At 37.0% G+C, this 16,801-nt stretch overlaps 1 protein-coding gene across 1 annotated transcript in view; it reads left to right on the top strand.

The window, feature by feature from the left end:
* The window catches only part of LOC121387248 (kinesin-like protein KIF23), a 45,144-nt gene extending 35,481 nt beyond the window's left edge, over nt 1–9,663 (top strand). The window contains exons 17-24 of the mRNA XM_041518273.1: nt 74–282; nt 2,052–2,162; nt 3,364–3,666; nt 4,440–4,507; nt 4,540–4,577; nt 5,580–5,719; nt 7,038–7,219; nt 8,411–9,663. Of these exons, the coding sequence (XP_041374207.1) occupies nt 74–282; nt 2,052–2,162; nt 3,364–3,666; nt 4,440–4,507; nt 4,540–4,577; nt 5,580–5,719; nt 7,038–7,219; nt 8,411–8,435 (1,076 nt within the window). The 3' untranslated portion in view covers nt 8,436–9,663. The remainder of the gene's footprint in view (nt 1–73; nt 283–2,051; nt 2,163–3,363; nt 3,667–4,439; nt 4,508–4,539; nt 4,578–5,579; nt 5,720–7,037; nt 7,220–8,410) is intronic.
* Nucleotides 9,664–16,801: the final 7,138 nt, after the last annotated feature.

Raw genomic sequence — 16,801 nt, 5'->3', positions numbered from 1 at the left:
ATTTCTAGATAGTGCATTCCACATGCAGTGTGGCACCTGTTTACTTTAACGTGAAATTTATATATGTTTTCAGAGGACGAGTTCCGTGCTGATTTGGTAGAGTTTGAGAAGCAGTACATGGAGATGAAAGTGAGGCTTGAGGAGTTGGAGCCAGCCGTCGACAAGCGTGAGAAGGACTTACAAAGGCTGGAGGCGCGGAACCGGTCGCTGGAGAAGAAGAACGAAGAGCTGTCTCGCGCCATGAGGGACATGGATAGAGCACAGCAGACTCTCGGACTGAAGGTTTGTGTCAGGGGTCATACCAGGGGCGTGTCTAGGGGGTGGAGGTTGGGGGTAGTTACAGAGGCTGGAGGCGCGTAACCAGTCGCTGGAGAAGAAGAGCGAAGAGCTGTCTTGCGCCATGAGGGAGATGGAGAGAACACAGCAGACTCTCGGACTGAAGTTTTGTGTCAGGGGTCATACCAAGGGTGTGTCTAGGGGGTGGAGGTGGGGGTAGTTACAGAGGCTGGAGGCGCGTAACCAGTTGCTGGAGAAGAACGAAGAGCTGTCTCGCGCCATGAGAGAGATGGAGAGGACACAGCAGACTTGGACTGAAGGTTTGTGTCAGGGGTCACACCAGGGGCATGACTAGGGGAAGATGGGGGAGGCCCATCAGACTTACATGGCTGTTAACAAAAGTAAAATGTTGTGACTGAAATTTCAAGGTACCGGTCATTCAAAATGGTAATGTTTTATATGACAATTGTAGTCCACTTTAAACATGTATTTCTCCCATCCCACACCCTGTTATTTATTTTATTGGACAAAAACATTAATTTGATGGGTCCTGCAGTGAACCTATATTAATGGAAATAGCAGTGGCGTGGGGGGGGGGGCACTTGATTAGTGGGATATGACACAGGAACCTTTTTAAAGTTATTAATAAGCGAAAAGGTAAACATTTCCTGAGGGGGGGGGGAGGCATGGCCAAGTCTAATATGTGTTAATGCAAATGGATGAATTAAAACAAAAAGTTGTATTCTTCTACCAAAACTGTATTATATCAGACAATGTAGGCATTATTACTAAAAACTATGACACAACAGACTGTATCAAAACAGGATAAAACTAATTTGCATATCCAGGTCAGACTTGTTCCGTCACGTGTTCGTAATCGATCGGAAAACCAAAACGAAACTTGTTAGATGTCAGTTTTTTTTTTTTAAATATACAATTAGCTAAATTTTAAAACATTTTTATGAGTTCAGGTATCCGCGATAAGAGCAAATTTGGGAATCTTTAATGGGAAACTGTTGGGTTGTAATTGGGAATGTGGCCGTTCATCGCTTCCAAAATGTATGGTAGATTATACCCATCCGATAGGTACCTAAAGGGGGGTCAGTGGGGCAAAGAAAATGGCCGAAGTGATCAGGTTGACATTACGGAAACCGAAAACTGCCGAAGTGATTCTCATTTAAAAAAAAAAAAAAAGACTCAAAAAAATTATTTCCACTATTTCTCTGACGACGGAAATCAGTCTCACGACGGACAGTTAACAGCCATGGACTTACAGAGACTGAAGGCCAAGAACTGGTTACTGGAGACGAAGAAATAAAAAAAACTTTCAGTTTATACAATAAAAACAATTATGGAGACAACCCTACTGTGTTTTCCGATTTGATGATGTAGATTGGTGGTTATACTGTTAAAATAAAAAATCTGGTCAAAAGACGGCAAACTCGGGGTGATCAGAAAATTTCATCAAATTTATCTCAAAAATGCAAAACATACTGCTATTTTCGAACAAAATATCAATTATTACACAATTTGTTTTGGCCTCATTGAATTAAAATTGGCCAGTTTGTAAAATTGTGGAGTGTTAGAGCTAGCCCAGAAAGATTACAGTAAGACTCTACTCTTTGAAGACCCACGCCTTACAGCTTTCAGTCAACATCTTAACATTTGCCTTTCTTTAGCACTCTGTAAGCAGAATTGGAAGATTTACACATTTTCGGTTTTGATATTGGTGATAAAAAAAAGTTATGTACCCGGGTTTTTTTTTTCTTTTTCAGCTGCAAGATAAGAACTGGAAGATTGACACCGAGCGACGAGAGAAGGAACGGATGAAGGCTGACTTCCGAACGAGACTCGACATGAATAACCAGCAGTGGGAAAGAAACCTGGTCCGTTTTTTAATTGGAGAGTTTACGCAAAACTCACTAACTTTATGAGATGAATTCGATCTGTATAACCGGGTGTTTGCATAATTCGCTTGCCTCAAAACTTCATTGATGAAGCCGAGTACTCTCGTACCAATTTAAACTGGGTTTTTGCCCATACACACTAAATGCTGACCAAGAGGGCTACAAAATAATGTTGAAATAAAATTTTTAATTTGCATGTTATTTTGGGCCTAGCTTACTATCGTCGTAAATTACTCTGATAATATACAATAGGTACGAGACAGTTGTAAGTCACTAACGTAGATGACAAATGATGATTTGGTAATTTTCTAAGAAGGATACTAACTTCTTGTGTAAAGCTGGATCTAATATATACCAAATACCTTCACGAAACTTTGCATTTGATGAAAAACAGTCTAGGCCACACGACTTTCGCACACAAGTATGGCAAATAACTCGTATCTTATGAATTCGTCAATTATCACTTTGCAAATAAACTGACAGTTATTTCATGGAAGTCCGATGCTAATGAATATATCCAAGAGGAAAAAAAAAAAAAAAATATCCAAGAGGTTCCGAAAATTCGGTAACCAATTTATTATAACTAATTTGCACTTCTTTGCAAACAATATTTTAATCATTAAAGGGGTACTAACGACTAAAGTAAGTTTGTTTTGTGGAACGACTGTAAAGTTTATAGTGCCAGTTGTAAAACACACCTTAAGTCACTACGATTAACCGTAGCTACAATTCTTTAATTCTCTAATTCACTAAACTTTTGCATATTTGCGATCTCATAATGCAATGCAAAAAGACTTGCAAGGATGATGAGATGTTGCTCAAGTGCTCACCTGAGGTACTTGCGTCGCAGGATCGAACCACCTCGGTGGATTCATTCAGATTATTTTTTTCCTGCCAGTGCACCACAACTAATGAGAGGCCGTGGTATGTGCTTTCCTGTCTGTGAGAAAGTGCATATAAAAGATCCCTTGCTGCGTTAGGAATTATGTAGTGGGTTTCCTCTCATGGCTACGAGTCAGAATTACCAAATGTTTGACATCCATTAGGCAATGATTAATTAATCAATGTGCTCTAACAACAAACTTTATGTTGCTCACGAGAGCGTTTTGAATTAGGCCCCTGTAAATGTGTGCCTGAAATATGGGTTTTTAAAAAAAAAAAGATATTTGTTTAATTGTAGGAAAAAGAAAAGCGCAAGCTTGCGGTGCAGGCTGGAGCAGAAATCAAGGAGCGAGACCTAAAGCTGAAAATGCTCGGCAACATAGCGAACGATACGAAGACCCCGCGGCGTCCGGCGCCCAAACCTCGGACGTACACCGCTCCAGGGGTGATAACTCCCGCCAGGTCAGACACGGACGTGTCATCGGTCGGCTACAATCCGAGAACAACACGAGCCATGGCCGGAAAGATCGCGTCCGCTCGCTCGATGCAAGGCTTGAACAACATTGCCAGCAGTTCCGTCAGCTCATATAGTGCGAGAACTGTGAGTGGGATTTTAAAATGTTTTATTATTTAAAAACTGCCCTCTCGTCTCACCATGTTATAATATTATTTGTTTATTTATTTATGAAAAATATAAACACCACCTCCAGTTTAACTAAACTCACGATCTCGCCTCAACATTTTTTAATATTTTTGATTAAATACCTATTGTAAAATTACTGCGAGTGTGTTCTGTATTGTGATTGGTTAATTACATTCTTTTTCCGGGATTAAATAGACAATAACACCCGGAAAGCTAATGACGTCATTAGATTATGACATCATTAGAAATTGAAAGAGGCGAAGTTGACGATTCAAGGGTCTACAGTTAGATTGTAGCCAGATATTTTTTCAAGAAATACCAAATATACATGCCAAATACCAAATATACATGCCAAATACCAAATATACATGCCCGCAAATGTTTCATTTTTAACCTCAGGCTAACGCCTTCGGTCAAAAATGACATTTGCGGGATCAAATAGACAATAACACCTGCAAATCTAAGAACTCCATATGGTTATCTCCAAATTCAATATTAGTATAGTGATAAATATAGAATACTAAACGAGCTTGCCTGTCATACCATTTTTATAAAACGAGGGAACAGTTTTGGTATCCAACGAGTGAAAGCAAGTCGGATACCATCACTGTTCACGAGTTTCCTAAAAGTGTGGCAGACAAGCTCGTGAATGCCCATGGTGTGTTGTTACACTAAGAAAACCGTGTCAGACAGTATTTCTGGTGAGCTAATTAGATTTGTGTTGTTTGTAGGTCACTCCGAGAGTGCCCGTGGTTAACCCTCGCTATCACAGACGTTCCAAGTCCTCATCCAACGCAGAGTCCTCATCGTCGAACGCTAAAACTGCTCGGTGTGGCTCGATCACAGACCAACAGGAAACGTCGAACTTGGTAATTACAACTAAAACTGCTCTGTGTTCTTTATGGTAGCATTATATCAATACTTGGTAATTACAACTAAAACTGCTCTGTGTTCTTTATGGTAACATTATATCAGTACTTGGTAATTACAACTAAAACTGCTCTGTCTTTATGGTAACATATCAATACTTGGTAATTACAACTAAAACTGATCTGTCTTCTTTATGATAAGTCTAATGAGATGGAGAGATATTGATTAGCGTATATTTCTAGTCCAATTAAAAATTGATAAGCAACTACTGTTTAATATTTTAAAATTGTATAGTGATCTCTGTTACTTGCAAATGATTTTTTTTAGTTCATACCCCAATTAACATAAAAGAAATAACAGATAATCCTTTGAAGAAATATATGATAAAACACCCAAACTACAGTGACATGTTTTGTTTTACGGTATTTTTTGAATAAGTGTAACATAACATATTTTCGTGACTGTAATGGAACATATAGTAGAACTTAGTATAACTACTATAATGTTTTAGTTTTGTTTTTTAAACTGAGGCATAGCATGTTTTCTTTATTGAAACCTAAAATATCAAAATAAAACAACCAGATTGATGAATTTAACATATCATACCAATACAGCATTTGTAGAACTTGGTTTGATATTAAAACTGCTAATTTAACATTTTATTAGATGTTTTGATCAAAATAAAACAACCTGCAGAATTATACATCTTACAATATTTCCTCCACTATAACCAGACATATCAACTGGTAATAATTATCAGTAACTGCTTTCCAACAAAATATCAATTGAGAAAATTAAATTCTTTCTTGTTTCTTCTTCATTCAGATTTGTAAAAATTGTCTCATACAGATATTCCGATCTGAGTGATGAATTGGGCAGTTGTTTGCAGGTCCTCCCTGGATCCCCAGAGCTTCTGATGTAGGTCTGTTCCATGTGGCCTGAAGTGGCTTCTCTCCAAGTTGTGTAGTGGACACATTAAAATATTAAAATTAAAATTTCAGGAACAGTTCTTCAACCGAAAATGACGAAAAAGCGATCGGTGTCAAAGCTGGAGGTCAAGGACACAAAGAACGTCTCCAAGTATTGTCTGACCCACCAGGAGGCCGACACAGACGGAGAGATTGAAACTAAACTCATCAAGGTTCGTTCTGTTACACCACTGACTGGTCACATGTATGGGGGGAATGTTGGGTGAGGGGTGTGTGTGTGTGGACACAAAGAACATCTCCAAGTATTGTCTGACCCAACAGGAGGCCGACACAGACGGAGTTATTGAAACTAAACTCATCAAGGTTTGTTACACCACTGACTGGTCACATGTATGTCTGATCCACGGGGGAATGATGGGTGGTGTGTGTGTGTGGTCACAGAGAACGTCTCCAAGTATTGTCTGATCCACCAAGAGGACGAAAGAGACGGAGCGATCGAAACTAAACTCATCAAGGTTTATTTTGTTACACGACTGTCGCGTTTTTTAGCTCGCAGTGCCCCATGCCAAGCAAGCTGCGATTTTTTTAACGATTTCATGCTTCCACAAATCTCACATTTTGGGTCGGAAGTGTAAGATGAGTCCGACGGAATCCCAAAGAATCTATGTTACATCATTGTTGTGATTTCAACGGTACCCAACCACTAATATTAAAATTATCGGATATTTTTATATATGTTTTTTTTTTTTTTTTGTAACCCACTTTCATCTCTGATGATCCCTTACTGCTAATGGGAAAATATAGTGGATTTCCTCTAAGACTATATGTCAGAAATATCAAATGTTTGACATCCAACAGCCGATGATTAAGTGGTGTCGTTTTGTTTAATGACACCACTAGGTGAAATTTATTTATTGATCATCAGCTATGTCAAACATTGGGTAATTCTGAGATGAAATCCCTTACATTTTTCCATTAGTAGCTATCTTTTATATGCACCATCTCACAGAGAAGAGGATAGTGCATACCACAGGCTTTGATATGCACCATCTCACAGAGAAGAGGATAGTGCATACCACAGGCTTTGATATGCACCATCTCACAGAGAAGAGGATAGTGCATACCACAGGCTTTGATATGCCAGTTGTGGTGCACTGGCTGGAATGACAAATAGCCCAATGGGGCTCACTGATGAGGATCGATCCCAGACCAACCGCACGTTAAGTGAACGCTTTACTGCTTGGCTACGTCCCGACCCTTCTGGATATCAGACATTTGGTGATTCTGAGATTAAATCCCCTACATTTTTCCATTAGTAGCTAGGTATTATTTTATATGCACCATCCCACAGAGAGGATAGCGCACACCGCGGCCTTTGATATGCCAGTCATGGTGCATTGGCAGGAATGACAAATAACCCAATGGGGCTCACCGATGAGGATCGATCCTAGACCCGACCGCGCATCAGTTACCATTGGGCTACTTCCAGCAGAAAGCAAGACTTTGACTGTTTTTCATAATATGCTTCAGGGTGATGTTGTGAAGACTTCAGCTGGTGGGAGGTCCATCATCTTCAACGATGTGGAGACTCTGAAACAGACCTCGCCGGGGACCCGTAAACGGAGAAGTTCCTGCCCGCAGCCCCAGGACTTTGACGGGGAGTGGACCGACACCGAATCGCGGTGCTCCATAGCCATTGAGGGACATTTCAAGTGAGTTGTCACTTTATTACTTGCACACTGCACTGGGTCCAAAACTTTGCTGGCCCAGTATTGAAGAACAGTATGGTGTAATATCGCAAATTTATTTTATGGAACGTAATTGAAGAGTGTTTTTAGTATTAAACATTTTGGGGGGGGGAAAAACGGAGGTAACAGGATAAATTGCTACATTGGGCAACGGCCTGAGTATTCGGCCACTTAAAAAAGAAAGGATCATGACATTTATTAGAATTTGCTAATATTTGTTTTTCTTCCTATGTACATGTACTTACTGCCAATGTTATTCATGAAATAGACCAAGCATTTTTTAATACAGTATATGCTGATTAGAGTAGGTTTGAGCGCCGCAATGAACAGTATGCAGTATTGGAGCAGATGACCAGTATTCAACCATTTTCTAATTGACTAATAAACTAAAAGTTTATTTTACAGTAAATGCAACATATATCAAACAACTAAATCCAAAATGTTTTGATTTTAACAACTAAATCATATTCATGCATTTACACATGCATGTGCATGCTTGTATACACATTCACAAACACGCACACATACTTTTTGGTGAACAGTCTCTTTGGTCCCATCTCGATTGACATATAATGATATTAAACTGAAAATATAATTGTGTAAGTCCTGACAAACAGCACCAAAAGACATAAAAGTAGTACATTTGTGATTCTTGGGAGTTTGGTTTGTGAGTATATTATCCTCAAGCTTTTCTATTGGTCGAATACTGGGCCAACTCTCCATCAGATGTCATTATTTGACCAATTGGTCACGTGATCAGAATTATAGTGCCTGAGGTCACATTGCATTACCAGCTCTGTTTGATAATAAATCAAAACATTAAAGATATTTTCAAGTATTTCCAATGGAATAAAAGTATTGCAAATGTTCACGGAATGTTGGATGGTGTAACTGCATGCCCATCCCCCCCCCCCCCCCCCCCGTGCTCTCTCTCTCTCTCTCTCTCTCTCTCTCTCTCTCTCTCCTCTCTCTCTCTCTCCCTCCCTCTCTCTATCTCTCTCTGTCTCTCTCTCTCTCTCTCTCTCTGTTGTATGTACTTTGAGTATATTTTCAGATATGTAGTAAATATTATTAATTATATAGCATAATTGAGACATTTTAAACATAACACTTTTAAAACAAAACTTAAATTTTTCTTTTTCTTTTTTACTATAGGAAAACGAAATCATCCATGGTGTGAGAAGATTTTAAAGTACTTCTGTTATCCATATTCAGTCTTTCATCCCAGCGATACTAGGACATATCATCACAGCTGGACATATATCGCATATTTGTCACAAACAGTGTATTCTTGTCATCTGCACGGAAGCAAACATGACTGAAACGTCAGCGCCACAGTGGTTCTGTATTTAGATTGAAACTGTAATTTGGTAGTCAGCCCTTTTCTTTTCACTCTGTACAAAATGCAAAAGTACATGCACCTCAAAGCAACCCACCCCCCACCCCCACCCCTACCCCTTCAAAAAAAGATGAAAACTCAAAAATACCAGTAATAGAAAGAAAAAAAATATATATATATTACTTATTTATTTTTATAATTTTGAAGAACATTCCAGGTTTATATGAGACACAGAACAAAATGGTTTTTGGAAATGGAAATTTGACCAGCCAATACACACAAATGAGTCAAATTACTAATGTGACATGGCACAACACGTATACGTGGACCAGTTACAACAGGTTGTCAATTTAGCAGATTTACATATAAATCTCAGAGTTTTCATTAGAAGCATAAGATTATATACTGGAAGCCCAAAATATCTGTAGTGGTTTATTTTTATAATTCTGTCGAATTACTTTAAAAAAAAAAAAAAAAAATCAATATCTGCTATTTTTGTTAACAATTATAGTTAAGAATACTGCTTTCAAGAGGTGAGTGCATGGGTATAGCTCCAAAACATTTGCTCCTTGATGTAGTGAAACTCCAGACAAATGCAAAGACCTAATCATTGATTTAAAACATAAACGGGGCACAATATTTCACGAGAACCGTTGTTCTGTTCGCGTGTCGGTTACGCAACTTTGAAATCACGAGAACTGCCAATCGTTTACGTGGTAAACATTACATTCTAAAATTAAAAGTACGATATATCAGTAATGAAAGAGAATATCAGTTTACTTTTAAATACATTTGAACCACCAAAGTAGCACAGGACCGTAGTGTTTTAGGATTAGGTAGGCCTAACTCATCGGTTACGAGAACTACATTCACGTAACCGAACAATCGGGTTACCTAAGTAAAACTTACTTGAACTAACTTCCGGTTACCTAAGAGTTTCGAAATATTGTCCACTGCATAAAGGAGTCACATATTTTACACTGGCTATTATTCTCTTGCTGTAGACCTGTGGTTTTAGTTCAGGCAAAACTGATCACCTGTCCATAAAGGACAGGATGGTGGGTTACAACAGGATGGTGGATATACTAATTACTAATAAAAGGATCTGTGCTAGTGAAAATCTGGCAATGAAACTAATGTACTGTAATAATGAAGTTTGTACATTGTAACAACATACACTAAAGGACTATGTTGCTAGGGGTGAAAATTCTGTGCAAAGGAATATATTGACTGACTAGGGGAATGAATAGTTGATTCAGTGTACAACATACACGTAAAGGACTGTATAAATTAAAATCACAATTTACAGGCATAATAAACATCAAGTTATCTTTTATTGGTGGAAAATTACCATAGAAACTAATATCTATACACAAACAATTAACATGGCAATTTGAAATGGATTACACTAGGTATGCTTCAGACTTCCAAGTGTTCTGATGCAATTTGTAATTTTCATTTTATGCAAGGTAATTTATAAATGTGTATGTTGTGCCTATTTTTAGTCCACCTACTGGGACTATAGGATAGGATAGGAAACTGGTTTAATATGTTCATATACCACAGAGGTTTCGAAGATGCCCATCCTGGCCTTGGCCTCTGACCTTGCCACAGTTTCGAAGCTATCTTGGCGCTATAAAATTGTAAAACCATTGTAAGCTATGACGCCACTATGGCGTGTGCTGTAGTGATGTCATAGCCTATGACGCTTTTACGATTTTGTAGTGCCAAGAGAACTAGAAAAATATGGGCCCAGGACTATAGGGTTCGTCTCCGTCCTGTCTGTCTTTCCCCACATATTTTTTCAGACTTGTTTTTTTCACAATGCATTAAAATTTTGTAAACAGCATTATCTTGTACTATTACAGATCAAGTTTGACTTTTATGACAATTTACCTATTATTGACAGTTATGGCCCTTGATGTTAGTTGATACGGAGGGCCCCTTGATGTTAGTTGATACGGAGGGCAAAAAATTATTTCAGACAATTTTGTTTTTCTGAAATGCCTCAAAATATTGAGCTGAAATTGTGTGTAAAGCTTTGTCATATTATGTTACAGATCAAGTTTGACGTACATGACGATTCACCTATTTTTGACAGTTATGGCCTTGGAAATTAGGAGATACTAAAAACTAAAATTCTGGACTTCTTTTCAAAATATTGACCTGAAATTTGGTGTATAGCTTTATTACATTATAATTTACTCATTTTTCACAGAGGTATGGCCCATGAACTTAGGAGATACAAAAATTGGTTGAACCTGGTAGGGGACATGTATTGCTTGTTTACATAATATGGTAACAGGTCGTCATAAGGCTAATACAGTTTGTTGTTTTTTAATTCAGGGATTTTCATGAATCATAATTAAATATGTAATAAAGAAAAACATGGTGGGGTGTAATTTTAATTAGGACTTCAGGCACAGGGTGTATATAACCTGGCTTAATAGATAACATATATTTAAAGCACAATGCTGAAGAGTTCCAGAACCTGTGTGTTATAGACTCGCTGGTTTGGGTGTAGATTGTTTGTGGCATATAACCTGTTTTCATGGAAAACATACGTAAAGAACTGTTTTTTAGACAGACAAGGGAAAGTGGTGTATCATTATTATTTGATTCTTCAGTGCAATGACATGTGTAAAGGACTGTATATTGGACACACTACGGGAGTGGTGTATTGTTATTGTTTGATTCTTCAGTGTAACGACATGCGTAAAGGACTGTATATTGGACACACTAGGGGAGGGGTGTATCATAGTTTGATTCTACAGTGTAAAGGATTGTATATTGGACAGACTAGGGAAGGGGGGTGTATCATCATTGTTTGATCTTCAGTGTAACGACATACGTAAAGAATTATATATTGGACAGACTAGAAGAGGGGTGTATCATTGTTTGAATCTTCAGTGTAACGACTTGCATAAATGACTGTATATTGGACAGTCTTGGAGCAGGGGTATATCGTTAATGTTTGATTCTACAGTGTAACTTATCTTAATGGACTATATACTAAATGAACGGTCATGGGGTAGGGGTGTATCGTTATAGTTTGATTCTACAGTGTAACTTGTCTGAATGGACTACATACTAGGACAGTACTGACATGTTACAAGTAAACCTGCACATCACGGACAAGCCAACAATTACACATATAGACGGTTTGTGAAGTAATGATTGATCGGTTTGAAAGGCGACTGTGTCCCCTAATACAAATATTACGTTTTGGTTTTCGATGCAGGCTGGCCTGTTGGTCAGTATCATACAACTTGTAATATTACTGCAGCCTCTCAACTAATCGTTAGGTTTCAGTTAATATCTTCTAAACTACATGCATTCTGTTGTCACCTATACCAGGCTTTCTGCTAGAAAAAAGTAAAATTTAAGGGTACAAAATATAAACAAAACAGACCATAAGTTGCCCCCAAAAAGAGGTGATTATTGGTTCGAATTGTTTTGAAATTGTACACTGATTTCTGTACACAAAAAATAGTTCACTTAATATATTCTACCTAAATATTATACAAACAAATCTATTCAATTCCAAGATTTTAGGGTACATAATATTACCCTCCGTACCATCTGGCAGAAACGCTGTATACCTCTATCGTCCTCACTCCATGCCAGAAACATGCCAGAATTTAAGTTTTTTGTCAATCTGATTAAAATTAGCTCTACTGGTCTCACCAGTAGATCTAACAGCATTGCGTGGACTCCCATGTCAAGGTGACATTTCATCTATAAATAACAATTTAAATATCCACCAATTACACATAGCCTTTTATAGCGTCACTCGGGAGCATACAAATTCTAAAATTATCGGGCAAGACTATTTATTCAATAGGTGAACTTGTTGGTCTATTTCAACATTGAAAAAGCAGAGGGAAAAGTGCAGTAATAAACTCTGGATTGTATACTAGTATAAACAGATTTTATGGCTATACCATCACGGTTTATTTTTTGTCTTGAAACAAATTTTATATAAAATTTTATATTGAAATTAGTTTCCGGCATACTTCGTAATTCACCCGAATCATTTTGTATACCCTCGGCATAATCCCAAATGTTTTCAAATCACTGGCATGATTTTGCAAGTAAGGTTTTGATTGGTTGAATGAAAGGTCAACTGGACATGAGCTCCAACAAGCTGCTGTTAGATCCACATGTAATAGTGGAGCCAAGTTTAATTAGATTGGTTTTTTGCCACTGCTTGTCTCGAATCTATAGTAGGGAGCCTGGAGACTTATTTTTCATTAGATTGATCTGTATCTGTACATAGATTGTAGTTCGTCACATGCATGCCTATATCTGTGATATAATATATGCATTGATAGTGAAACGCCCTGTATCATGCCTTAGTTTTAATCTTTTTGTACATACGGTTTTTTTCCATTATCTTAGAAATGTGCAATATTATTGTAATTCCATTAGTAGTTATGGTAGGTATGGAGGTGATTTACCACTGAAAAAATAGCTGGAAATATGTTTGTTTAAAAAAAACAAAAAAAATTCTGATAGGTACTGATTTAAGCCATTTTTCAGTAAAGACGAACTAAAATGGTGTCAGAAATAGAATAAAAATGATTTTTGTCGCTTTATTTTTTCCGCATTAAATGACATGTAAATAATTTGTGAATATCTATTTAATTACACTTTACCTATTTCGGATCTCATCCGTTTAACTTTACAAGTTGGTATGAACTCTTTATTCTTCTTATTATTTTATAAATGTAACAAATAGGGCTGCTTTTTCCACTTTATGGAAGTCAGGAGGCAAAAAGACAAGAATGTTTATGTCACCAATGGTGCTAGCGTTATATACATATTTTTATAATCTACACTAAGTTTTTACTTCATTCTCACAAATCATCTAAATCGGTGAAACTTAGCTCATAATTGCACATGCAGATGTTCATCTGAATGCATGGGTCATATTTATGTCAATTTTATTTTTCAACTTTTATGAAATAACTTGGTGCTGGGTTTTTTTTTTTTTTTTTGTGATTGCATAATACACAGATATTGTTTTTCAAATTCACACTCAACACATTGTGCACGTTAAATTTTAAAGTGTTGACAGAAAATTTGAGACTTTGTTTTTGTTTGTCATTACTCAGACTCGATATAAAGAGAAGGCAATTTCTATAATTTATTCGTTAAGACTAACCTTGTAGTAACACAACAGTCCTGGCAACTTTTTCTTGTGTTTCTCTCTTTCACATATATCTTAATTTGATTTTGTATTATAAATTTTTCAAATATAATATTTAAAAACAAGAAAACGCTAATATTTTGACCAATCCACCACGGAATTGGTGGGTGTTAGTGTGAACAATAAATTAGTTTTTTATATTTTATTTTTTTTCCTTTCAACACATGCCTTAAAATTACTATAAGATCTTATATTTATGAGTTGTACCATCATGAGGCATGTACCTGGATGTGGTTATATATTTATGTATATATGTTACTACATATAATCATGATCAGATGACCTGTAGATGTATATTTGTGTTATACCCATGTCATAAATGTATCCATGAAAATAAACCTGATTTTCACATTTTTATGTGTTTCATTTGATTAATGGTGTCTAAAAATAGGTGGTTTTTTTATCAGTAGCTTTTACTTAAAGGAACATTCCTGAGTTCGCTGCATTGTAAGATGTTTCCGACTAATAAAATATTTCTACGATTAAACTTACATATTAAATATATTTTCTGGTTTAGAATATCAGTGTCTGTATATTCAATGTGTTTCTGGTCGTCTTAATATTTGTAAGAAGCCCAAACTAGATTTTGTCTTGAAATAATTTTGTACATACGAAAAAAAATAAAAAATAAAAAATAAAAAAAATAATGAAATTTAACCTAATACAAATATTAGAACGATCAGAAACATGTTTAATATACAGCCACTAATATTTTATGCAGAAAAATATATTTTATATGTAATTACAATTGTTAAAAAGTCTGTTAGTCGATAACATCTTAAAAAGTGCAGCAAAGTCAGGAATGGCCCTTTAACCAGCTGATAAATATTTTTATTTCACAATTTCGTATCTGTTTAATGACATCAGATTGTTTGGATATTATGCAATTAAAACTTAATTGAAATGGTGAAAACGTTGAGCCTGCCATTGGTGAAATGTATGACAGGCAGAGATGAGATTTCCCAGATTTAACTGGAATTCCAGATTTTTTATTATCTATATAGTGTTGTCCATATTCTCCTTTCAAAACTGCGACATGGTTTCGTCTGATGCAATACATACTTTCTGAATAGGACCTTTGTGCAACCCTAACCCTTATTTCAGTATCAGACCACCAATATATATATGTGTGTAACCCACTTTCATCTCTTAGCCTAACCAAGACGCCGGTTTTTCTATTTAGTCTTATCTGTCAACAGGCTGGTAGGTACTGGGTTCGGATCCCAGTCGAGGCATGGGATTTTTAATCCAGATACTGACTCCAAACCCTGAGTGAGTGCTCTGCAAGGCTCAATGGGTAGGGGTAAACCACTTGCAGCAACCAGTGATCCATAACCAGTCCAACAAAGGCCATGGTGGTATACACCCTAAATTTAAAACTAATGGCTTAGCCATTAAGCCACTGATACCATTCGAGGTGTTACGCTATATGCCTTTTAACAGATTTAATCTGCACATCATGGGTTTTGATTTACTATTTGTGAACTACTGGGCCAGTTCAGGTGTGTGCAGGGTGGATAGAGTTTCTAGGGGGATCGATTCCTGCTTCCAAGGAAAAAATATTGAAATGAAATTCGCTTTGAGCAGGATGGAGTTTCAACCCCGGTCATATGCACCTGCAGTGATTATAAAACAGAGTTTAGGCTCACATGCTTGATATTTGTATGGCGTTGCTATTACATAGTCAGTGGGCCGTTTCTTGCTCCATCCAGTGCACCACGACTGGTACACCAAAGGCCATGGTATGTGCTATCCTGTCTGTGGGATGGTGCATATAAAAAATCCCTTGCTGCTAATTAAAAAGAGTAGTCCATGGAATGGCGACAGTGGGTTACCTCTCAATATTTGTGTGGTCCTTAACCATATGTCCGACGCCATATAACCGTAAATAAAATGTGTTGAGTGTGTCGTTAAATAAAACATTTCCTTCCTTCCTTCCTATTATGTTAAAGTCTTCTGGACTAAAAGACTGGATCGAAATATAAATAATAAATTTCATTTAGGACTGATCTTATGGTCCATAGCTTTTTATAGCACTAAAACATTTACACACCAAAACAACTAAACACACTTTACATTTGGAATATATTTAATAACAATAATAATAATAAATTGTATAAAAAGTATAATATAAAGACTCTGATTAACATATTAAATAGACCGTCTTGTGATTAAGCCATCGGACTACAGGCTGGTAGGTACAGGGTTCACAGCCTGGTACAGGCTCCCACCAAGAGCAAGTTCTTAAAGGACACAATCGGTAGGTGTAAGGCCACTTTTCTCTCCCACTAAACAACTAACCCAGACAGCCCACATAGCCGAGGTGTGTGCCCAGGACAGCGTGCTTGAACCTTAATTGGATTTTTAGCATGAAAATAAGTTGAAATGAATGAATGTGATTAAGGCCATAATGAAATACATCTGTATTTAAATGTTAGATTTTCATTAATTTAAAAAAAAAAAAAAAAAAAATGTTTAAAGGACCACTCAAAAGTTTATTATGGCCTAATACTAATAATGCCTTTTTAACTGGTACAATTACACTTTTATATGTTTGTAGTAGCCCCAACAGTATTTTACGTCCAAATAATTTCACACGTACATTAACTAGAGAACCGGTATCAGTGAGGGGCGGGACGTAGTCCAGTGGTAAAGCGTTCGCTGGATGCGCGGTTGGTCTAGGATTGATCCCCGTCAGTGGACCCATTGGACTATTTCTTGATCCAGCCAGTGCTCCACAACTGGTGTAACAAAGGCTGTGGTATGTACTATCCTGTCTGTGGGATGGTGCATATAAAATATCCCTTGCTGCTAATCGAAAAGAGTAGCCCATGAAGTGGCGACAGCGGGTTTCCTCTCAATATCTTTGTGGTCTTTAACCATATGTCTGACGCCATATAACCGTCAATAAAATGTGTTGAGTGCGTCGTTAAATAAAACATTTCCTTCTTTCCGGTATCAGTGAGGTACATGATACATTTTGCCATTAGTAGTC

This window comes from Gigantopelta aegis, chromosome 13 (assembly GCF_016097555.1).
Source record: "Gigantopelta aegis isolate Gae_Host chromosome 13, Gae_host_genome, whole genome shotgun sequence".
NCBI lineage: Eukaryota > Metazoa > Mollusca > Gastropoda > Neomphalida > Peltospiridae > Gigantopelta > Gigantopelta aegis.
This window is presented reverse-complemented; position numbering and strand designations above follow the sequence as displayed.